This window comes from Parasteatoda tepidariorum, chromosome 3 (assembly GCF_043381705.1).
Source record: "Parasteatoda tepidariorum isolate YZ-2023 chromosome 3, CAS_Ptep_4.0, whole genome shotgun sequence".
Lineage (NCBI taxonomy): Eukaryota > Metazoa > Arthropoda > Arachnida > Araneae > Theridiidae > Parasteatoda > Parasteatoda tepidariorum.
Window position 1 is genome coordinate 44,574,286 of NC_092206.1, and position 26,755 is coordinate 44,601,040.

General features: G+C 28.7%; 1 protein-coding gene across 1 annotated transcript in view; it reads left to right on the forward strand.

Moving 5' to 3' along the window:
• The window catches only part of LOC107439549 (acetylcholine receptor subunit beta-like 1), a 112,288-nt gene extending 92,885 nt beyond the window's left edge, over positions 1 to 19,403 (forward strand). Inside the window, exons 3-6 of the mRNA XM_016052184.3 lie at positions 3,990 to 4,034; positions 10,119 to 10,228; positions 13,381 to 14,404; positions 18,992 to 19,403. Of these exons, the coding sequence (XP_015907670.1) occupies positions 3,990 to 4,034; positions 10,119 to 10,228; positions 13,381 to 14,404; positions 18,992 to 19,162 (1,350 nt within the window). The 3' untranslated portion in view covers positions 19,163 to 19,403. The remainder of the gene's footprint in view (positions 1 to 3,989; positions 4,035 to 10,118; positions 10,229 to 13,380; positions 14,405 to 18,991) is intronic.
• The last annotated feature ends 7,352 nt before the right edge of the window (positions 19,404 to 26,755 follow it).

Consider the following 26,755-nt stretch of genomic DNA (forward strand, 5'->3'; position numbering starts at 1 on the left):
TGGGCGGTCAGTTGCTCAAAGGTGGTTATTCTGGTTTCTGACGGGTGGTCACATTAATGTGACTGGACTGTGTAATTATTATAAATATAATTATAAAAATATTATTATTATAAAAATAATTATTTTAAATAATTATTGAAATTAATTGTATCTTAAAATGCTAGTTTCGTCAAATCGTATTGTATTCTTATTTAAATAGAATTTGCAAAGTGTTGCAACATAACCTAATTCTGAAGTCAACATTACTTTAGTTTCACAGCGTAACCCCGAAAATTTTCCTACAATTCACAATTTCTTTGGGGTGTAGTATATAAGGTTACAGTCAAGGTTAATGGACAAATGCTACGAAAAATCTAGTTATTAGATATCGGTAAAGACTTTCGTAAGTTAACAAAATAAATTTCATTCTAGATTTTAAAATTGTGAATAATTTTATTTTGTATTTGTCCTATTATGAGTTTAAACATCTAATTTTCCTTTTTCTATCTCTTTCTCATTTTCTAAAGTCTTTTTTACCGTTTGAACATTTTGTAAACATCTCTTACTATTATGTATTTTAAATAAACGGTACAATTTATTGATTTGATAGAAATTTAAAATTTTACTCTTTGTTACACTTTTGCTAATTCTAAATACCTTTTTTTCTCATTTTTTTTCATATTTTGTTATCCTACTTGCTTGCATTTATACCGTCATAATTACTTATTTTAAAATGTTTAGCTTTTTAAAATGGTTTAAAATTTAATGTAATCCTTTCTTCTTTTCTTCTAAATTTCTTCTTGAGAATAAATCTGCACAGTAACAGTCATTATTGTATTACAGATTTCATTCGCTATAAAAATATATAAATAGGAAATAACAATCGACATGTTTCAAGAGCTCAAAACAGGCGCTCATTTTCAAGACTTGCCAAACGTGAATGAGAACGGAAAAAAGTGACTTGAAAAATAGCCCTAAAGTTGCCAACGAAAAATGAAATGGAAATTTTTTCGTTGGCAACTTTTCGTTTTATTTTTCAAATCACTTTTGTTTCTTCTCATTCACATCAGGCAAGTCTAAAAAATGAGGGTCTGATTGATTGATTGAATGTTGGTTTTTATGACACAAGGTCCACACAAGGACATGCTGCCCCAAACTACACAAAATAGGTGTCTGTTTTCGAGCTCTTGAAACGTGCCTACTTTTATTTCCTATTTATATATTTTTGAAGTGAATTAAGTTTTTAATCTGGTAATATCTTACCTCTTTAGCTTCTTGAGATTATTTATTTAAGTCCATAACGTAGTAAATCATTTATCTAACTTTGTCAGGTAAACATCGCTTAAAAATGACAGCATTAATCACAAATGCAAAACAAACTCCTATTATTACAGTGATTCTAATATGAATTGGAAATGATTTGAGGCAAAGTAAATTAGTCACTAAGCAAGATCCTACAATAATGACTCAGGAAATTACCTCAACTGACCACCAATCAAAGGATTTCGAAAGACTGGAACTTGCTCCAAATTAGGCCGAGGGAAATCAGGGGTGTCTTAATTTCTGGACTCTTAACGACATCAGAAATCTAACTTAGTTACGTCAGGACATCCCAGACTTGCTGGTAATTGATTAAACTGCTCAATTGCGGCTAAGAAGAGTGATTTCGTTTCCCATAGCAACGGATTTTCCTATAGGAAACTGCTGAAATACGCGATCCTATTGAAGGATTCATTCGAGTTACTTGGATTGAAAAACAGAATCATGAAAGGAATACTTTCGTAATTTTTATCAGGAAGCTATTGATTAAAACAAATTTTGGAAGCTTTTTTTCACGTTTTTTTTTTACGTAGTTTAGGCTAGATAGCAAAAGGTTAGATCATAAAATTGCAGGTTCCTAATTATAAAAACCAAATTTTATGCTCATATATTTAGGATATATTCGAGTTCTTTTTATTGAAAATAAAATTTCATAAAAGACATTATTACGCATTTTTATTAAAAAAATTATAGACTAAAAACTTTTTAAACTAGTTTATATGCGTTTTTAAAGTAGTTTACGTTAGAGAGCAAAACATTTGATCGCAAAAGTATATTGTTTCAATTGCAACAAGGCAAGTTTAAGATATCCTCTTGTTCTATCGATTGAAAAATAAATTTAAATAATTTTTTCGCGGTTTGTTGATTAAAACAAATTTTAAAAGCTTTTACACACATTTTTGATGTAATTTAGGTTAGGCAGCAAAATGTTATGTCACTAAATTATATCATCCTACTTCTAATAAACAATTTTTATGCATATAAGTTTAGGATATTCGAGTTCCTTAAACTGATTTACATGATTTTTATTAATGTAAATATAGATAAAAAACTCTTACAATTTATAATCGTTTTTAATTAGTTTAGGTTGAAATGCAAGAGGTTGGGTTATAACAATGTATCTGCAATGGACAATTATTACGGTTTCGCTAGTTAAAAATACAGTCCAGTTCCTTAAAAAGAAAAATGAATTTTATTAAAATATTTCGATGAAAGCAAATTTGATATATTTTTTTGCCTGTAATTTAGATTAGATTGCAAAATTTTCGTTCCACGTAAAATAAGCAATTTTTTTATTACTCGAAAGTACTTTAACACTCTTGCCGTTCAGACTTACATCATAATATTCTGATAAATACGTAACACAGGGCAGTAGTTTCTGAATTGAATATGAGTTTTAAATGTGCAAGATCATAAAAAAGGATATGCTGCTTCAAACAAAAAGCTTCAAAATGAATAAAAAATATAAAGGACAAACACCGAATCTGCAAAAATATAGAAAATGGAAGCAATTTATGTAGTTCGAAACAGCTACGTTTTGTTTCTAATGTTACTGACGAGCTTTGCAGCGGTGATGATCAATTTAGATAGGCATCTAATATTTGAGTTATTTTTTCCTATACATACTTACTTTACAAAAAGAGTTATCAAAACATTTATCAAAGTAAATAATTTTGTTTTTATTTTTTATGTCATGTTTGCAAGAAAAATATTTAACACATTTTGTTATGCTTTATGTGTTTATTTGGATGGTTATATTTCTTTCCTATACATTGAACTATTTTATCTGCAAGGCTCATCGAAAAATCAACACATGTTCAATATTTTACTATTTCAAGCGAAATATTTGTAGTTTTAGATCAATTTTATCAACTGCGGCTTTATTACAAGGTTATTTTTTATGTTATTTTACGCGCAAGATTATTTTTACATTTTCTGACTGTAATAAAAAGCAACATTAAAAAGTGCTATTACATTAATAATTTTATTTCATGAAACATAATGTAGTAATATAGTAGTAATAGCATATGAAAAAATATTAATATGTTATTACATAATGGTAATAGCTGGTAATGGTAATGACATGTCATATATTGAATTTTCAATAAAAAATTGAATTATTGAAAAATCAATATGATTTTAAGATACTTTATAATATGTTCCTATTACAACTGAAAGGTGTTTTTTAATGAAAATTCTAATTTGAAAAGCTTGAAAAGTAGGAAATAAATATTTATTGCTCTTATTTCTTAATAATAAATAATAGTAATAAAAAAATAATAAATGAAATCTAACATTTATGTAACTGTTCGCGTTGTAGAGTTTACACTTTTGGTGTTTAATTTCTATCAGAACAAAATAAATTGATGTTAAATTAAAGAAAACATAAAATTAAAATACTATTTTCCCCCGAGAAATCTAATTTTTTAAAAGGAAGTCACCTAATACCTTTTTTCAATAAGTACTTCAATTAAAATCATGGATTCATTTAATCTGAAGGCATATTAAAAAAATGTTTAAAAATTGTAAATAAATGTGGGCATACAAAAAAAAATGACTATAAAGGTTCTTTAAATCTAATGAATTATTTTTATAATATCTCTAATAGATATTGAATAATTCAGTAGCTTTGTAATATTTTCTATATACATTTATTTGAATTTAATTTAAATATTTTGTCCTAATTCCAGAACGAAAAGAATCAAATCATGACTTCAAACGTCTGGCTGCAATTGGTGAGTAGCAACTTTTTCAACTTTAAAAACTAGGTTTAGCCATTTCTTTCGCAACTGAGTCAGTTGCTCGTTCTGCGTCAATTAAAGCGATAAAACGCACCCCCAGAAATTCCGAGATAACTACGTTTGTTGAAGGTACTATTTCCCTTAACTCGATCTCTTCTCATTAATTGTGCCTCGCGAAAAATTCTTTTTCCTTTAGCTTCCTAGCTCGAATTTTTTTTTTTTCTCTTCTAACTTTAGTACTCCTCCTTTTGTGGATTTAATTTTGCTGGCTGAGAGTAAGATTCATTTTTATCGGGAACGGGGAAACTATTCCAGAATATTATTATTCTTTACGGAAGTAATTTTTTTCCCTCTTATTTGAAAAGATGAATTTCATTTCATTCAGCGCAATTCCTTTTTTGTTTTGTCAGGAGATGCAATTTGAGGTTTAGTTATTCGACGTTTTTAAAGATTAGATGGTTTTTCGTCATTAATAGATAATGCTTTGAAAATGTTTATCTAAAAATAACTTTTTAAAATAAATAGAAAAAATTTATTAATAATAAAGATTGAATTTTACGAATCATATTAAAATGGAATTTAAAAATATAAATTCGAAATATTCAATTTGTTATGGCGTTAAGATTTTTATGTCGTCACAGCAGCTTTACTTTCATTGGACGGCTTTACTTTTATGTATTATTTTTTTTAATACGGGTATGATTAGTTTATGGCTTGATATGTTTGAAAAATATTTTTTTTCGATACTTTAAAAAAATTCAAAATTAATTTTAAATTATTTTAGTTTATTTCGGATGTTTTATTTCAATACTTTAATAGGATAAAAAAGGAATTTAAAAATATAAATTCGAAATATTAAATTTTTTATGGCGATTTTTAAGTCATATCAGCAGCTTTAGTTTTATTTATTATTTTTTTAATACGGGTATGGCTTTATGACGGGTACTTAATGGCTTGATATGTTTCGAAAAAGATTTCTTTTCGAAATTTAAAAAAAAAATTCAAAATTGATTTTAAATCTTTTTAGTTTATTTCGGATGTTTTATTTCAATACTTGGATTCTTATTTTACTTTGATTAATTTATTGAACATGGCGGACTTAATGCAATGAAATGCAATTATATTCTAAATTAAGCTGACACAAATGAAATGAGAAAAATGAAAAAATTAAATTAAAAAAGGAATGGTTGCATAAGTACCTTGGATACGCGGATCCGCTATTTACATAAAAGAAAATGGTTTTCGACTATTTAAAGCGGATTAGTTAAAATTTAACATAAATTCGTTGCTTAAATTTGTAATGAAAGTTTTGTCAAAAATATTTTAAGTATTTTAACTGACATCTGCCATATTTCATGAGCTTATGATTTCAGTTTTTTCCCCGGATGATAATCATATCGTACAAGCCAAATAACTAGTGAAGATTTCAAAGGAAAATTGAAACATGCCACCTATTTTGTGCAAATTTATTAACTGCAAAATAAAGTAGCACTTATACATTATTATTATTATATAAGCGCCGTTTTATTCTACAATCTTATTTCTTAAAGTAACTTGAAAGTGCATCGGTTCAGAGGCTTCTGAGTTTCCGGCGAGAACTGTAAAAAATACTGGATCTAGTTACGGTATAGAAAACTGGAATTTTGAATCCGTAAAAATCCCATTTCATCGTTATTTTTACAGTGATAACTATTTAATTAGAGTGATTCAGTGATTTTACTGTAGATATTAGTGTAAAAATCATGGTATAAATAAAAATTTATCACTTAATATGTTCTCGTAAGATGGATTTCACGATTTGATCCGGAATTTTTCTCAGTAAAGGAAAACTTTCAAACCTTTTGTGTTTATCTTGATTAAAGAGTTGGAAATTTTTGATAACAAAGTAACTGGGAATATGCACTTAGTCTGGTGGATATGGTGAATTGGATTGAATATACCTCTGAATATACTTCAATAGAGAACAATTGAAGATTAGATGCTTTACTACTTTTACATTAAACATAAATATTGCTAATCGGATGAACATTCAACAATAACAAAAGCTTTTAGGTGGATAGCTTATATTCAAATTACTTTCCTCTAAATGTTTCCAAACATCAATAAAACTGAGTATACATAGACACCTAATTCTGTCTAATATGTTATGAATGAGAGCTTCTATCTCAGAATACTTAAAACTATTGAATTATTCAGCTGGATTATACGTTTTACCAATATTCATAAAATGCCAAATATACTCTATAACAAAAAAATCGACGCACCAAGGGAGTTGCCCGATTGAAACGAAAATTTGTGGATAGGAAGACAATGTACAGAATAGTAAATGATTAAAATTTCAGAACAATTGAATAGTTTATTGCCGAGTTACAGTAACAAGTTCAATAAGGTGTTGACCTGCCTCTAGCCTGGATGCAAGCTGCCACACGGAGTAGCAAAGACCGATAAAGCTCCCGGATGGTCTCTTGTGGTATTTCCTGCCAAATTCGATCCAATTGTCGAACGAGATCATCAACAGTCCATGCCAGATGCATTGCCTTCCCATCATATCCCAGACATGCTCGATGGGAGAGAGATCTGGTGATCTGGCAGGCCAAGGAAGAGTTTGACTATCTTGCAGACAGTTCATAACAACACGTACCGTACGTGGTCTGGCATTGTCCTGCTGAAAAACCAGCCCAGGGCGCTGCAAAAGGAACGGTAGCAAAACAGGTCTTAGGATGTCGTCGTCGACGATTAGGATGCCTCGATGATCGTCAGGACACAGTTGGAAGCGGGATTCGTCGCTAAAGACTATACGTCCCCAGTCGGCATCATTCCAGCCTGATCAGTTCAAAATATTCATGCATACGAAATTTCAAAGCAATCGGATGATTGCTTCTTGGTGCGTCGATTTTTTTTGTTATAGAGTGTAGTTTTGAATCATTAATTTATTTTAAAACTGTGAACTAACAAAATTATTTTGAGTATCTTAAATGATTGCCTAAAACAGTAAGAGTTCTAATTACTAATTTCTACACATGTGCTTTCTTTTAAATGTCTTATAAAGTCAATTCTTTGAGATCCAAAAGTGATGCGGAGAAATAAAAGCAAATGAGAATTTAATCTGAATGAAACTTATGATAGATAAAAGCAAAAAAAAAAAAAAAAAAAAAAAAAAAAAAAAAAAAAAAAAAAAAAAAAAAAAAAAAANAAAAATGAAAAAAATCGTAACATTCTTCTTTAGAATATTGTGTCAAAGGCATTATTTAAGGTAACCTTTTTAATCACCTCTAAAAGAATCTTTAAACTCCAGAAAATGAAATTGCATCTTTAACGTTAGTTATCATAGCATTTGCTCTTAATTTCGTAGTTATGATATATATATAATTTTGATAATAATTTGTTATAAAACTGCTTATTACTAATAATATTTTAACTAATTTTAATCGTTTAGTCGTTGCCTATTATAGTAAGAGTTTTGATTAATAATTCTTATGCAATATATAATGTTTACTTTCACAACTATGGTAAGGTAAGTTCTATAAGAGTCTAAGGTGATGAGCAAAAATGAAAGTTTAATCTGAACGAAACTTATGGTAGATAAAAGTAAGAAAAACAGTTTTAGTAAAGTTGACACTCTCTTTTAGAATATTGCATCAAAGGCATTATTTAAATTAAATTACACTTAAAAGGTAACCTTTTTAATCCCTTTTAAAAGAATCTTTTAATTCTCGGAAATGAAATCACACCTTTGGCGCTATTCATCATGCCAAGATAGAAAGCTTAGCGGATAGCTGGAGGCAATAACTCTTCGAATAAATAATGTTCCCAAGTCGAACGAAAACAATCGGCCTCCCATAATCTCATCTTTCCCCGAAGTCGCATTTTAAAATAATTAACATTCCCTCACACCTTGCCTTAGTTTGTGTTTTAATCTCCCTTTAAGCTTCTCGGTGAAGACAACCATTTTGAGTTGTTGCAAGCCTTCTAATCTCGCCATACCGACCACAGGAAAGGACAGTTTCTCGCCTGACGTTTACGTTCTATGTTCTAATTAGAACGTTGAGTTCAGGGGAAGCATTTTTAATTACTGTATGGATTTCAAAGTCCTTTGTTCACAACATGACTTGAGGCTTGATTGAGAAGAAGAGGTTTTAAATGAAGCTTGACATAACAAGCATAGCTCAGCTTAAAAGCGCCGCAGGAGATATGTTTAAGGAAATTGAATCAATTTATTTAGAGTAATTGTTAGTTGTAATTAGTGAAAAATGAATTTAAAATTTCGTATTAAGTTGACTGGAAATATATTATTTTATCCTCGTTATGTGTCTTTATTGATAATCGTTAATTGTGTTAATTGAGTCAAGAATTATTTACCTTTTTTGGACTTCATAATATCCTTAAATTATTGTAATAACTGAATTGTAATAAAGAATGATTTACCTTTATCGATGAGGTTGTAAATTATCATAATAATTGAATTGGGATGTGTAATGAATTTAGGATTAGACAATGTTTTGGATTAGAAAATATTATTAAATTTCTCTGACACTTGAAATAAAGGGCTGGTTAGGTTTTGTAAAATAGGCGAGAAAATTTTCATCAAGTGTATTTTAACCACTTGAAGTTTATATTTATGCTAAATGACCTAATGTTATTTTGTCTGTTTATTGTTTTAAAAATATTAGATATTTTCAATAGCTCAGATTGAAGCTATATCAGAAGAAATTTCTCTAAAATTGCTCATAGGTTCAAAGAGACTGCTTTATAATTTGTATTGACTTAATTTGAAACTTAACTTAATACAGTAATATGATCAGATACAATCGAGATACTGATTCGTCATACAGTAATAATAAAAAAAATCAATTAATTTTTAAAAATTAATTTTTAAAATTTATTCAGGCTGATTAAACGCCGGTTGATTAAAAATTTTCTTTTGATAATAAGCTGACCAGCATCCTTCTAAGCCTGAAAAAAATATTAGTAAAATTACTAAACGAATAATTAACATCTAATTGCTTCACCTTTCCAAATTAACAGTATAAAAACAGAAATCCCTTGAAGAAATTCTCTAACAGAAATAATTTGTTTTAAATTATTGAAAAGGTAAAGAGGAGAGTTTTTCGATTGTCTCTTTAGAAAGTTTTCGACGAAATTTTCAGTTTTGGGAGGATGCTGGTCAGCTTAATAATACTTAAGTTAATAAATGATTATTTCACTTTTTCAGTTTATTAAATTGAAGTAGATGGCAAATATTTATCATTTAGCATCTTGATATGTTACTCTAATAGGCAAATGTCCCCTCATTCCACTTTTTATTCAACGTAATTTATATATTCAGGTGCATTTTTTTGCTTATATANTATATATATATATATACACTTTTTTCTGAGAGCATTCACTTTGAGATATCCAATGCACGACGATAGTTTCAAATCATTATTCATAACATACATATTGTTGGAAAATACACCTTGCAATGTTAGACTTGAAAATTTTTATTCAAACCAGATGAAAATGAGTACTTTTTTTTTAAAAAATTAATCCTTCAGTAGCAAAGTAGAATTCGGTTAAAGTTAACATTTTAAATAATTTAATAGTTATAAATTTTTATAAATTTTTCACTGTCAAGCATATGAAATGAAAGAAAAAACAGATTTTGCATTTGCAGTAACCAGATAGCAGCCCAAACTTCATTAGTTTGCCAAACTTTATTATTAGTATTCATTAAGGAGTTAGTAATTGGCGAAAGAGCCCTTTATGGCTAGGTCGCACATTCAACTTTGTTTAAAAGATGATCCTTACCACAGAACTTCGATCTAAATAGTTATATTATAAAATCAGTTATACTGTAAGCAATTTTTTATTTTCTTTGCAAGAACGCTGTAGTTAATATTTTTGTTTGAGCAATAATCCCTACAAATTTTTTTAATTTACTTCACAATATAGTTTTAATTCTGATTTTTGTTTTAAAGTTCTTAATAGCAAATCTATTTTGGATGTCTGGTTTCAAACTTTATTCTTAATGTACGCACTTAATCTTATTTTTTTTATGCATTTCAAGAGTTGCTATGTAATATTTTTTTAAAATAGGTTTGGAGTGACTACCAGCTGAGATGGGACGAAGCGGATTATGGAGGAATTAATGTCTTAAGATTGCCGCCAGACAAAGTCTGGAAACCTGATATCGTCCTTTTTAACAAGTAAGACAAAGTTCTAATTTGCAGATTATTTTATTTTATTTAGGGAAAACAGATGTGGCGAATGAAGAAAAAAACTCGTATTAATTTGCAGTCGATGAAAAAAATTCAAGAAAATGTTTTCATTGTTTTGAAAACACATATATTTCAGCAGTTAAATGTGAATAAATGAAAAATTAACTTTTCACATCTGTATGTATTTTAAAATTATAAATACTGCTAATTCATTTTCTTTACTTAAGAAAAAGTTTTGAAATACAACAAAACATGAATGTCGCCCTATTTTGGAAAAAACTTTTTTTAGTTTCTATAAATTAAATAGCTTTGTTCACAAAAATTATTAAAAAGACTATTTGGTAATTAATTTTTAATAAATGATATTAAATTACATATTTTTAAATATTTAAATGCTGTTTTAAAGTGCTTAATACAAGGTATCTTGTCAACTTATGGCTCAAATTTTATAAAGGTTAAACTTTATTGAGGGCATAGTTTGTAGAAGCAATAGTTATTGCTGTCAGTTATCATCGTTTTTGTTGTTTTTTCATTGTTCTCTTACAATTTCTCCTTGTTCATCTAAATTTTGTATTGATTCAAACAGTAGACTATGGATTATGATTTCAATGAAGTACAACCACAAAAAATGTTTACGAATTCAAATTTCAGCCGAATTGATTTTGATAAATTACTCGGGTAAGGAAAATGAAATCAAAATGCTTCCAAGATGGAATTACTTAATGACTATCTTTATCATACATTTTTGGAGTCCATGCCAAAAAAGAAGTGAAAAAAGGATACACATTAAGAATCGCAATTTTATATTTAAGCGAGGTAAAAATATACGTTAATTTGACAAATAACTTTTGTGAAAAGCAGGAGTTAAAATTTCATCAGGCAAGCAAACAAGTTCTAACGTGTTTCTAATAATTAATTTGTATTTTCTATCAGTTTTTCCAGAAAATCAAACAGATTTTGATAATTAAGTTCGATTTCATTTGATTTCAATGGAATTTTTGCATTTTCACTTAAATACAAATTAGCGTTTGGACAAAGATTTTAAAAATAAATATTAAGAGTTTTATTACTGAACACCCTGTGTATAGTTTAATTCGATGAAATAAAGTCAGAATACAATTATTAATAACAAAATTTATTTTTCTGAAATCTTAAATCAATTGAAGAACACTATGTGAGAACAGTATTTCAAAACAGCTTTCTATTCACTTTATATGTCCAACTTCGGTTTTTGTATATAATTTTGCGTTATTGCGATTTTATTTCCCTTACTTTTCACACATAAAAATTTCCTTAATCGTTTGAAACAAATTAGGCTAAATTAATCAGACTAATTTATTATAACACAATGAAGGAAACAGCATCATTAGGGTAATTTATCCATTCACTAGTCAGAAATCCCTCATCGAAGCGCGAGTGACAATTTGTAATTCCATCGTCAAAATCCTGAGTTTACTTCCTCTCCAAAATCATACAAAGCATAGAAATAACAGCAGGGTTTATTCTAGTAATCTCTGCGGAACCATCTAGAACTGTAGATCAGTGCGAATACCAAAAGCGATTTCCCATTATGATCCCAAGGAATGATGTGGAAGAGTTTCCAGAATCATCCTCATTATATTCCTCTATGTCGAAGAGAGGGGGGATAGAGCCCCCTTTTAGAACGTGGTGGGGGCAGAGACCCCTTACTAAGCATTGAATGCATTTAATAACTCGAAACGTCGCCCCATCTACGTTTTGATGACCATCAGCTCTCATCCCTTTTACCAATTACCATTAGGGACTTTCGGAACCCCCCCCCCTCTGAATTCGAGTTCCCATTCATTAGCGGGCGAGAATGATAATCACTCCCACTTCTCTTTTCATTCTGATTCTCTAAGCTTGAAATTATCACGGAACGAATATAAGTTATCCTCTTGTACGCGATCACTGTGAATTGAGAATAACCTCATCGGCCACGTTGCTTCGTGAGTTGTGCAGTTATTGATCCCGTTTTAGGATGCTGAAAGCTGCTCTCCCTCATTCAGGTCAAGTCGTTTTGGCAGTTCTTTTTCCCGTTCCATTATTTAAAGTTGTCTTTCGAATTTTTTAAAGAATTGATCTTAATTACTTTTGGAAAAGAAATATTAATAATGAAGATGCTTACAAGTTGGATCTTTTCAAGTTGTTGATGAGTTTCTTAAATTGAAAAAAAAAAAATTCTTCTAAAGATTTTTGTACTTAATTTAGTTAATAATACGTATTCGACAACGCTGAGCACAATGGATTAAAAAATAACTGAAATTAAGATAAAATGTTAAAGAAACAGATTTACAGTCGTTAATTAGTCTCAAATGTAGGGATATTCACTTTAAAAAAAAATCAAAAACCTTTTATTTATGTTTCTGAATTGTCACAGAATACTTAAAATTCGTAAATTACATAAAAATATTTTTATGCTTTTGATGGATTAAAAATATTTTGAAACTTATTTTTTTTAAAAAAGAAAAGAATTAAGAAAAAAGAAAAAGGCAAAAGCCGTTAAGGAAGATCTGTTCAGTTTTTTTCACCAATTAATCTCGTGCTCTCAATATGTTGTTAAATCTAATATTTTGTACAAATAATTTTTGTTCTTAGTAGTAACTACTATATAAAATAAACTAAAATGAATTACTTTGAGACGTAAATACGATTTAATGTTTCAATAACTAGTTTTGTGATTGAATTGAAAGTATGGTTTAATGGCACAAGGCCCAAAAAGGACACGCTCAGCCAAACATACGGTTGCCATAATGTGAGAAGATTAAATGGTGATTATTAATAAAACTACATAGATAAAAACGTACAAAAGTAAGTAATATCTGGTAAACTAGTAAATACAATAAAACAGTTATATATAATTTAAAATACCAATGGCGCGCAGAAATGCAAAGATGCTTGGATGTAATTTTCTACAAAGTCTTTTATACACAAAGTGAATTACCAAAAAAGGTAATACTATGTTAGTTGAAACAAGGAAAAATAATTTAAATGTAAATGGAAAGTAAAACCTTACAAGCATATAACTAGTTTTGTAAAAATAATATTGAATTCATTTTATTACGATTCTGATGTTTAGCTTTGTATCTGATTTTAATATATGTGTTTAAAATATCTTTCAGTGCGGATGGCAATTATGAAGTCCGTTACAAATCCAACGTCCTTATCTACCCGGAGGGTCAAGTGATGTGGGTTCCTCCGGCCATTTATCAGAGCTCTTGTACCATTGATGTCACGTATTTCCCATTCGATCAGCAAAAATGTGTTATGAAGTTCGGATCTTGGACTTTCAACGGTGATCAAGTGTCCTTAAAGCTCTATAATGACAACTTCTGGGTCGACTTGTCCGATTACTGGAAGTCCGGCACCTGGGACATAGTAGAAGTGCCCGCCTTCCTCAACATCCACAATCAGTCCAAGAGCGGTCAGCCGACAGAAACAGATATTTCCTTTTACATAACTATCCGGAGAAAGACTCTCTTTTACACTGTCAATCTGATCCTGCCAACGGTGCTCATCTCCTTCCTCTGCATCTTGGTCTTCTATCTTCCGGCTGAAGCCGGAGAGAAGGTTACTCTAGGTATCTCGATTCTGCTCTCACTGGTCGTGTTCCTGCTTCTGGTCTCGAAGATCTTGCCACCGACCTCTCTCGTGCTTCCGCTCATCGCTAAGTACCTGCTGTTCACTTTCCTTATGAACACCGTGTCCATCCTGGTCACGGTGATTATTCTCAATTGGAACTTTAGAGGCCCTAGGACTCATAGAATGCCAAATTGGATACGGGTGGTCTTCCTTAAGTACTTACCCATAATGCTTTTCATGAAGAGACCCAAAAAGACGAGGCTGAGATGGATGATGGAAATGCCGGGTATCGGTGCTCACCATCACTATCATGGTGGATCTCCGGACATGAAGGGTGGAGCCACTTGCCACACGGTTAAAGGTAAAATGGACTTTGTAGAAATGGCTGATATCCACCATCCGAACTGCACTGCTGCTAGAGCATCGCAGCAGCAGGTTGGAGATTCTCAATTAAGAGATATGGAAGGCCCAGAAACATTATACTTAACACCAGAAGCTTTCAGAGCGACGGAAGCGATTGAATTTATTGCTGAACATCTTAGGAGTGAAGACGAGTACATTCAAGTAAGAGCATTTTTAATTTTAAAGTAAGGTTTAAGAGCCTTTAAAGGTCTCATTTGGGATGCATATTTTACAAATCCCATGCTTACTCTACGTAGGACAGTACTTTTCAAAGCGTTGTTGATGAATTAAATTTTGTGATATCTCCTTAATAATTTTGGTAGATAATTAAATACTTTATTTTATAAAATATCCTGCACTTCTGAATTGATTTACAATTACGAAAATTCGTAATTAGATATTATAATGATACAGATTTAAATTTATAATTGTTAAAAAGTAATAATTTTAAAAGTGCGAGAAACAGTTTTGAAATAAGATTTTATTGTTATTAATATTTGAGAATATACTTCAGAAATTTGCTTTTAACGGAAGTTAAAATTGTTCAAACAGCTTTTTCCCCAGTATTCTGAATGTGCTATATGGAGAAAAATAAAAATTTAAAGCCATATCAAACAAATATTTTAAACACATGAACAAGTGATTTTCCAACATGTTTTATACACCAGTTTATCACGTAAAGAAGTTGAAAACTTTCCACGATAACTTTGAGCATAATAGAACTTCTTCTCCTTGCAAGAGATTCCTTCATCGCTGATAGATTTGGATACTACTTCCGGTTGTTTCCAATCTGCCTTAAACCACGAACAAAATTTCACAAGGATATCCCATCTGAAAGCCATTTCGAGTTACGGTTTTCAATTTTCAAAACGACGCTGCTTTTCAAGGGAGGAAAAAAAAACACTTTTATATTTTTTCTAGTTTTGTACGATATAAGATGAGAGAACACTGAGCACTGGCATCTGGAACAATACGATCCAAAACGGCTTTTAAAGTTCCTAGTGATTGAGGACTTTGAATTTCAACCGGGTTTGCCTGCAACTTTTCTTGCCTTTCTTCTCAATAACCGGAGAAATACTCCGGAGTAAAATTGGATCTCCTTCGCATATATAAGACCCGGAGGGGAAGAATAAAGAACCTTTTTCTTCTGTCAGATAGGAAAACAGAGAACACCTTCGAGAGAAGAACCAACTTGGATGGTACGAGTTGCGATCGGTCAGTTAAGCAGTCGGACTTCAGCCATTCTTCTTCTTCTGATTGAAACGACTTTCATCTTCCTTGCTATTCTGGTACCGATTTCTTATTGGGGCCAGTAATCCCCCAGGAGAATTTCATCCCCAACGTTCTTATTTTCGAGCTTTTTTTTTCTTACGTTCGATTCCTAAGAGAGCTTTTTCTCTTAGCTTTAGATTTTTCGTTTCATTTTTTGTTACCCAGTACTAGATCTCTTTTTTTCTTCTCCTTTTTCTCTGTTATTATTGGTTCTCACTTTGTATTGCTGCAGCTGCCGCCTATGAGTGTAAGGGTTTACGAGGTAGTTTCGGTAGAATTTCGTATAGAGAAGTGCGTCTTAAACAATAAATTTTGTAAAGTGCCTAAACCATTTGATGAGTTTAAATCGTGCTCTTGAAGTGAGATAGTGAAAGTGATATAACAGAGAAAGTATTGTTCAGACAAAAAAAGTAGAGTAAACATTATTTTTTTTTTGTTTTACTTCCATAAAATGATCCTCCCTCTCAAAATATTTTGCCTTATTCACCTCGTCATTATTATTCCCATGTATAATGTATTCCTTTTATAATTTATTCATTTTGTTTATATAAGTACTAAAATTATCTCTCGATGCACTTTTCACAAAAAAATAAAAGAAAATTTTTTAAAATGTTAACAGTTATAGCATGATAATTTTTTTTGGGACAAAACCATAAAGGAATGTAGAAACTAAAATTGAATCACGTTTATTAAAAAAATAATAACAATAACTTAAAATAAGGCTATGTATTAAGTATTTCTTTTAAACAAATTTTATTAAAGACTGAACAATGGTTCATGAAATAGCTCTTTAAATTCAAACTCGGAAGAATTTAAATATGTGAAGAAGCAAAGAGTTTGTTAAATATTTTTTTTGCAGTTAAAACACATTTTAACTAATTATACGCATTTGCCAAAACATGCGTCGTTATATTTTGATAATTTTTCGACATTTTTTATTATGTCTTTAAGGTTTAGAGATTTTTAAATTTTTCCGAGCAAACAAAGCGTTTCCCAGGCTTAGTTAGTTTTCGTATTACCTGGTTCCTGCATTTAATATAAATATGACCAATAATATTAAAAGGTGTTATTTTATTTTATTAATCAATATCGCAGTAACTGCATGATAATTAAAGTCTACATATCATGTAATTACTCTGACGTCATTCATTAAAAAATGATCGTAGCTTAACTTACTAACACATTTTATTAAAGCACATTTACTGAATAAACGTTTTAATTACTTTTTCTGCTTGCTTTTAAAGTAGTTAAAACAATCTAAAATAAAAATTATTTCATTTTAATAATGATAGTGAGACTTTAAAATTAATTTTCAATTATTTTACCGTAACATAGTTTTTATAAGTATGTAATTATCATGCGTTTGTCTTTTGAATAGAATGGAAATTTTTTTTTGCTTTATTATCTTTAGCAAAAACTTTATATTCATGCAATTCATTAAAACGCAATAATAGTTTGATTAAATGGAAATTTTTTCTCGGCTTCGTTCAAAGAATTGTTTTTGTAAAAATAATATATCTTGTTGAAAATTAATATTTTTTAGAAATTTTCAGCTTATGCAAATGGAGTGAAATTACGCTTAAAAAGCGAAAATTTATTTTGATTGAGCGAAGGGTGGAAATTCGAGTCTTTAATTGAAAAACGCTTTATCACTCAAATGCAAATAATTGAGCTTTATTTCCTAGAACTCAAACATAAGCTATTGTACATAAATATTCTATAAAACTGCATTTTCATATAATATTATATTTTAGTGACAAAAGAGTTGAATGAATAAGCCATTTAATTATTACTAATTATTATTCAAATATCTCTATAATAGAAAGACTTAATTATAATTTTATAACTATAGTAGTATATGAAATTATAAGTTATTGAAGGTTCAATTACTAAATTATTCCGTAATAGCATCCGTTGCTTAGTAAAATTAATAAATTTTGATAAGCAGCAAATATTATTAATTTATTAAATTAATAAATTTTAAGAAATTAATATTTTATTAATTAATTTTAATTAATTTAATTTTAATTAAAAAATAATTAATAAAATTGCAAAAATTTTAAACTCAGAAAAACTATTATACTATGCAGTACTTAAGTGAAAGAATATATATTATTGCGCATTTAAAGTAGCAAAACAAAGATGTATTACAAGCAATGCCTGACGCAAATACCAAAGAGAAGGAAAACGTAGTAACAAACAATACACATGAAAAACAAGTAATATGAGAATAACAAAATGTTCTTCTACTAATAACAAACGAAAATCTGCTTTTTTTGGACAAAAATATAAGTTAAAAACAAAAAAGAACGTTTAGATACGTAACTTTATACCTTNTACAAGCAATGCCTGACGCAAATACCGGAGAGAAGGAAAACGTAGTAACAAACAATACACATGAAAAACAAGTAATATGAGAATAACAAAATGTTCTTCTACTAATAACAAACGAAAATCTGCTTTTTTTGGACAAAAATATAAGTTAAAAACAAAAAAGAACGCTCAGATACGTAACTTTATACCTTTCTTTCCCAATACATCTAGACATAATATTTTCATAATATGTTTGACATAATATGAAATATTATGCCAAAATGATAATACTTGACATAATATTTTCAAGAAAAAATAATGATACATTTACTTAAAATTAATGTAGCATTCTTGTATTAGTAAGAATGAAGAATCAAATTCCTTTTTTTTTTGTATTGAATGTAAATTCAAGTAACACGATATCTGAAAAGGGATAAGATATGTCTAGTGCATACTGTTACTTCTCATGATATTGATAAAAAGGATACAGAACGAGGCATACACATTCAAGTAAATAAAAGCTTTAAAAAGATGACAAAAATAGCATATATAAAGCTACGCAGAATAGGTTAAATATACGTTAAATACAAAAGTGAGCAAAATCCGAAAAATAAAATATTTATATTCAGTTTAAAATATCGTTGGAGCGTAGAGGCACAAAACTATTAAGATTATGCTATTTAACATGTTAAAATGCACTGTTGAATCTATATTTCTATAAGCATTTTTTTAAAGAAAGGTAAGGTTTTTTTTCTTTTTTAGAAATAGGAAAGGTAAATAAAATGAAAAGAGTTAAATAAAAAGAGCGAGAAAGCAATAGACTTTATAGCGAAGAAAAGTATTAATTGAAAATTAAAAAAAATAAAAAATAATTAAAATTATAAAAGTTATAAAATTTAACAATGAAAAGATATAATCTCGGCATTAGTCACTCGAATATATCAGCTTGCAAAATGTTGTTTGCTTTAAAACAGTCAAAACAAAATATACTAACTAAATAGTGTGAGTAGAGTTATAAAACTTAATAAATCTTAAATTCTTCTTTTTTCTTTGAAATTTTTTCTTTTCTTTCATTCTATTTATTATCTGTCATATATATAAAGTCCAAGTTTATGAGGATGTTTGTTAATTCAATGAATTTACGAAAGATTCTGTATTTTCTAGATACGTGAAGACTGGAAGTATGTTGCCATGGTTATAGATCGGCTACAGCTGTATATTTTCTTCGCAGTAACAACAGCCGGCACCATAGGAATATTACTAGATGCTCCTCACATATTCCAGTACGTCGACCAAGACAAGATCATAGAAATCCATAAAGGAAAAGCGACTTGAAGAGATACGCTAATAAATAAAATAAATAAATAAAAGAAAAACGACGCTACTGTGAATAAATAACACGTAAACAATTCAACGATAAAATACTGAGAATATCAAATTCTCATTTTATATTAGAATATACAAAGGCGGAACTTATATTTCGGTCAACTGCCCATTTAGACCGAATGTTCCCAGTAAAGAACAGACGGGTATCCATAAACATTATTATTATAATCCATTTGAATATGTACATAAATTAAATGGGAGAAAAATCTACTTAGCAGAAAAAAAAAGTACGACTTTGAAGAAAAGTTGGAAAACATTGAAGTTACTATCATGATTCATCCCCAAAGCGTGAATGATTTCTTTTTTTAAAATTAAAATAACAAGATGTAGAGAAATTTTAGACGAAAATTATTGATACCCATAGTAGCAAAGTATATGATGGTTTGGTGGTTTGTTATGAAGTCTGAATGATTTAAAAAAAAATCAGATTGTGTTTATATTGTAAATATAACCATGTGGTTAAGCTTGTAGATAATGCGTTATTTCCCTGTTTACCCCAGATTTTATTAATCTACATTTGTAACTATAGACTCTCGTTTTAACATAAGCCATGACGACAAGTATGTGTGTGTGTGTGAGCTTTATATATTACTATAAATATATATATATACATATAACTGATAATTTGTGATGCAAAATCAGAGCGCAAATAAAAACCTCCATTGCATATTAGTTGTGCAGTGTTGTAATGGGTGCATGAGCAGCAGCAGTAATAGCGTGCGCATGTGTACTGCAGTGTTATTTTTGTCATGCTTTGTGCTTGCCTTCTTAAAGCTTGTGGTTAGTTGGACAAATATATGTTTTAAACTTTAATACTATATTTTAATTGACTAATTAGTTTGCATTCGTGATAAAAAACACAATTTGTATGACTGAAATATAACTACATAGCATGAGCTTTGTAAGCGTCTAGTGTGAAGAACACATGTATTTTTATTTCAATAATAGCTTTAATATACTTTTATTTTTATGATACAATCAATATGCATTGAGTAATAGAGCAGAATTGGGAGATATGTCCAAAAATAATTATGTATTTAAGCGTTTTTAACGTTAAATTTGTAGCGTTTTTTCAATGTTGTACTTCTAAAATTATTTTGGCGTTACATATGAAACAATATTTTAACGTTACCTCAGAATCAATAGTTTAATGTTACCTCTGAAACCAAATTTTAACGTTATAACTGGAAGAAATTTTAACGTTACATTTGTAATATTAATTAAACGTTGAAAATACGTTACTTTACGTTACTTTTCACACTATTTGGAATTCCGTTCAATCGAATAATTTGATCAATAAAGTGTATGTTTTTAAGCAGAATAATAAAAATACTAAAAATTAATAATGCAATTCGTACTCGATAAAAAAATTACAACACCAAAAAAAAAATATTTCTATCATTTCAGAATGTAAGTTCAACGAGTGTAAGTTTAATACGTTAAACTACGACTAATGTTTAAACAACATTTAATATAAGAAGAAATTTTTTTCTATGGATGGATATCAAGCAATTTATTTTAATTTTTAAATTATTTATTTTATTTAGTTCCTAATATCTCAGTTTTTTGAAAAAGGACACCTGATTTATAAATGTTTTTTCAACGTAAAATTCATAAATTTGAAGAAAAATAAAATTTACTTTGCATGATTGGATGCTTTTCCAAAGGAACTATTCAAAAGTTAGTTTTCTTTTGATTCAATTAAACTATATATTTGTTTGAAAATCAAATTTTTTGATAAAATGTTGTTGCTTTTTATTTTAAAATAAATAGTGCATGCTGCTAACTTAGCAATATCTTCCACTTTTCTGCTGCTCTTTACTTAAGCTGAACTGTATACGATGGTGCAATATGTTTAAAGTGTATCATACAATGACGTTATACGAGTTTAATATATAATTTTATAGCATAAATTAGAGTTAGTCAACATCTAGATGAATTAAGTTCAATATTTAGTGTAATTTTTACTCAAGCTAATCAACCAAACGTTGTTGAAATTTTCATACATTATTCCAACTATAAATTTGGATTAAAAAGTAATGTTCTTAAACAGAATCGTAAGGATATTTTTAATTTCAAAAACCTTTTATAAAGAAACAAATGGTACATACCAATGGTATAAGACCCTTTTGACCCACAATATGCAATGATATTTTAATTAAAATGGATAGTTAAAAACTTCATTTCCAGATTTACTTTGTCACAGGGATATACAGACGAATTGTAAGATTAAAATATTCTAAGTTTATATTTAATAAAAAAATATATTTTCAAATATTAATTTCCAAGAAAATACTGGTAATTTCTAATATAAACTGCATCGTAATTATTAAGTGATTTCATGCACTGAAATATTTTGATTCTGTTATGTTATTAAATTTTTAAACATATACATTGAAAATATACATTTATATTTAAATATAACCTTCATTTTTATTAACTAAAATGTAATTCATTAATATTTTACTAAGTTAATAATGATTATTTAGGATTTAAAAGAAAAATTACTTTAAGAGCCAAGACCATTTCGAAAAATTTCAGAATTCTAATTAGTTAAATCTAAGAAGCATTGCAGAACCGAGTGTTTTAATATTTATAAAAATGCTTTTAAGTTGAAATATTAGCTATCAAGCTATAAGCTGTTAACAAAGTTTTTTTTACGGTATCAAACATTTAAAAATATGAAATACTAAGTAATAGCTTTGCAACGAAAATTGTGAATGTTTTTGGTATTTAACGTGCTTCATTTAAATTAGATTACCTTTCAACTCAAGTGTTTTATTTAATTTTGAATACATTTATTTGCATGCAATATTAAGCAAAATGTCATCTTAATGAGTCTAAAATTCGTATTTTAAAAAATCAATTGCCTACTTTAATTTCTTTTAAAGACACTATTTGAGAGAGAAGAACAAGTGACAATGTTTTTAGGCAACTATCTTTTCTGAATTTAAATGAAGACTTTGAGATGACGAATTTATTAATTAAAAAGAGGAAAACCTATTATCTTAAAGTAAATTGAAGTCATTAAAGTAAAGTCATTCCGTTGAGTAATGTGGTTTTAAAAACAGTTCAATTAAGCAATACTTTCTGTATGACTAGCAAAAAAAAAAATTCTTTTAAAAATGATTACTCAAATTGATTACTTTTAAAATTGATTGCTGCCTCAATGAAATATATTTACATTTAAATATGATCATTAATATCTGTTTTAATTTATAAATCAAATACACGATTGGCAAATTTTATTTTTACAACTTTGGCGCATTTATAATCGATGAAATGAATAAGATAGTTAAGTAATGTTGCTTGCAAAGGTCTTAGCAAAGGATAGTTTTTATTACGACATTTTATATGTTATTCATGTATAAAATATACGAGCAATTATTCAACATATCTGAAGTAAGTAATTTCAATTCAACTTTAATTTTAACTTCACCGAACTGAAATAAAGAAAAATGATGCTCTTTACTAAACCTTTAAAGATCCTTCGAATAATAATAGCAATAACGAATTAGAATCTCACGTTTGCTCTTATTCAAATATTATTATAAATGAATATATTGTATGCAAAATATTATTTTTTTTTACACTTTAAAAAGCTTTAAGTTTTGCTAAGACCAATTCAAGCAATAGAACTTTTTTATTAGGTGTTATTTTCCGTCAAAATTCAAAATTTCATTTTGGTTCATATTTTTCCTTATTATATTTAATATTTTTTGCAAATGTTGAGCTTTGCTTTAAATCATTTCTACGATGTTCAATAACGGTAATTTTTCCAATATTCACTGATGTAAATTTTTATGGTTTATTGTTTTGTCTTTTAAAGTGTTATTTTATGTCACTCTTGTTACAAAATAAAATATTCAACTTGAAATAACTTCGAAAATGCTAATATTTAGTTCCAAATTTAAGTAAACAACCAATTAAGAAAGATTTTAAATCTCTTTTGTTCATCTGAAGTATTTGGAAACTTTTCATGAACTTAAACATGCCGATATTCAACTTTTAGAATACTGCCAAATATGTGTATGTTTGCCATGAAAAATTGAATGAGGTATGAAATAATTTTTAACTCTTGATTAATAAATTTAGTTGTGCTCAAACTTGTAAATGTTTGAACGCTAGTAAAGAGTTGTTGTTGATATGAGAAAAATGTAGGGCTACGCTTTATATTAAATTGTTTGTTTTTAAAAGTGTGCATTTCTTTATTCTTTTTCACATCTAGACACAACAAACGTAGCATTATATTTAATGCAAAGTTTAATGACACAAGTTTAGTATAATTCAATGATAAAGGGGGAAAAATCCCTACTATATTTGTAGGTTGAAGGATCCCTATTTAACTGAAAAAAGTGTTCTAAGTGGACAAACACCTCGGGGTTAAATCTTTATATATTTTAAGAAGCTTAACATTTTAAGGAGTGATTTTTTATGGAATATTTTTAAGAATTTTGAGTGAGACAAGTATATAGAAGTTATTAAATAGAGTTTACAAAAATTGATTCTTTGAAATCAAAAATCATAAATTTAAGGTTACTCTGAGAAATTTATCAGCGTTAATTAAAATTTTAAAATTAACTGTCACCAATTAGTTTTGAAAGTAAATATTGTAATCATAAATAGTTATGCTTATGATACTAACTTTTTTGAAGCAAATGAATTCCATCTAATAAAGCTAAAAAATAGGAATAAAGCACAATAATGGTGCACGAATAAACATATTAAAGAAACTATTACATGGGTTTCTCTGTATCGTTATTTTGAACTTTATCTTCGCAGCATAAAAGTATACCCTACCATCTTTTAGACATATTCGATCTAAATAAAGAAGAGTATTTTATGCTGCTAATAAATAAACTTAAATGAGAAAAGCAGAAATATCATCATACAGATGCAATCATTTCGCTACCATTACCTTGTACAGTATTAAAACAAATTATAAAAGAGAGTTACATGGTTAATAATTGATCATAAGTAAAACAGTACAAATAAATGTAGGGTAAATTCATTGCGAGCAATTGCAGAATTAAATAGAGTTAATTTAAATGTTGGGTTTGATGGCAAAAAATCTATAGGTAGACATGCTGCAGCAAGCTGCATTGAAACAGATAGTTAAAGTATATAATGAAGTTTTATCTTCCAAAGTACTTGTAGTTTAAAGCCCAAGTACATTTAAAAGTCCATAAAATCAACAAAAAATGTAATGATAAAACGGTACTTTGATAATTAATACAAAGTAAATAGAATCGAATACATCATGAAACATTTATATACAGTCTAAAATAAAAATTGCGCTTAAAAACGCAAAAAGATTGAGGTGATGGATTTCATCCAGCAAATCAAAAACAATTTTGGAACAAGCAATTTTATACCTAAAGGAGAACTGCCGAACAAGGTAAGATGGTATGTGTTAAAACAGGAATAATTGATTGAAATATGATGCATTGGGTGAAGAGTATGACGTGTATTGCATTGGTGTGCAGGGTATCCGAATAAAAGGTAAAGGTATGCTAAACAAGTGAGGCCGATGAGGCGAGTAAGCATTACAACTGCATTACGTAGAGGCGTACAGGTTGCGTACAGGTTAAGGGTTAATATCAGATTTGATGTTGTAAAGTTTATTTGGTGTTTGCAGATTCCAGTGTTGTTGCCATAGAGAGGCGATAACCTCCGAATATGTAGTTTAATGACTGAGAATGGTACAGATGTTGTTAAAAAAGTAGTAGCAGATTGTGCTGCAGAATCTGCCAGCCTATTCCCTGGCATACCGACATGACTCAATACCCCCTCACCCATAAAAAACTGGGAAATTTATTATTGTGAAGAGTGATTAGGGAATGATTTATGAAATATATAATTTGATGAGTATCACTAGAACTTCATTAAAGGTTTGATGGCACAGGGAAAAAATTTTTGCACCTAACGAATTTATATTTTAAAAAGCAGATTAGTAAAGAGCTATAACTTTATCTTCATAAAATACATAAAAATAACAAATTTAACGACTTGTAAGACAGGTAGTTTCAACAGCACATGAAATTGGATAAAATATGTAAACATAATAAAATAGTTATATACAATATAAAGTAAAAAAAAGTACGTAAGAACACAGATGTAAGGATAATGGGTTCCTTCCAAAAAATTCTTTAAAGACAGAATAAAACAATCAAAAAGGATAATGTGATGTATATTATATATATATATATTATATATANTATATATATATATATATAACTTTATCGGAGATAATAGTTTTCTTAGTTCTCAACAAAAGTCACTGTGCTATCAATCAGTGAAAGTGCTGACATAATGTAACATAAATATTTGATGCACAAAGGAAATGGAAATGAGCTGAATAGTGATTATTCAAAACTATTGATATTAAATGCGCCTGAGACTCAAAGTGGTTCTGATGCTTTTCAATTCCACCTTTTCTGTGATATTGCTTGATACATTTCTTTCGGAAACTTTTGCTGGCATAAATACTATTGCATAATAGTAGCATCTCGTAATACTTATATTTTTTCTACAGTTTTGACATGGACCCCAAAATGTATGGCTATTATGATATACGTAAACTCCTAATCGATGCTTATTTTTTTCACTGAAAGGGATGAAAAGGAGATTAATTGTGCAAGAATTCATCTACTTATTAACATAAAAGCACATTTATTACCACTAATTGAAAGTACCAATTGAATTTTTTATACTTTCCCAGCAAAATTTAAGTTTTTTTAAAACATTTTCTCATAATGAAAAAAAGCATAAAATTCAAACTGCAGAGTAATATTCTCTTCGCATACCCTGATTTTCCTGTTAATAAAATAAATGAAAAAAAAATGTATTAAAAGCACTTGATTTTGTTCTTCCGTTTTTTCGGGAAATATCCTTTACTTTTATCCAGAATAAAAAGAATGCTCAGCATTATGTTAGGGAATTAAAAAAAGGAAAGATTTTCAGGAAAGGAAAAAAAAGGGGGAGGAAATCTAGTAATTTGGTTACCGAACGATTTTATCCCATTCCACCCATTAAATTACCCAGCATCCTTTGCCATGATGTATATGTAGTCATAGTCGTGACATACAGTACGTATTAAATCTTTCTCCGCCAGTATTTCATTGTAATTAGTATCAAGAGAATAGAACCTATATACGCAGCAACAAAAAGATTGGAAGAAAGCATATTTTTTTTTACGAACGAGTACAGAATGAAACGACTTTTTTCCCCCTTTTTCCCAATTTATTAAATGATAAAGATTTTCTCAGAATAGTTTTTTAAAGTATTTTTTTTAAATTTTGTATTAAGCGATGGCTTTGATACTATTTTATTTTAACATTCCATCAAACAATTCGCAAATTAATACCATGGGGACTTTTACAAATAAATATATAAGAACAAAATGAAAGCTATTAGAATCAAACAGATAAAATTTTAATTCTTTGTTTTTTTATAACGACGTCGGATTCTTTAAAACGGCTGAAATTGTATATGACTGCAAGATCTTCAGATTTATATAATGCGGCATTTTAATTCTTTTTT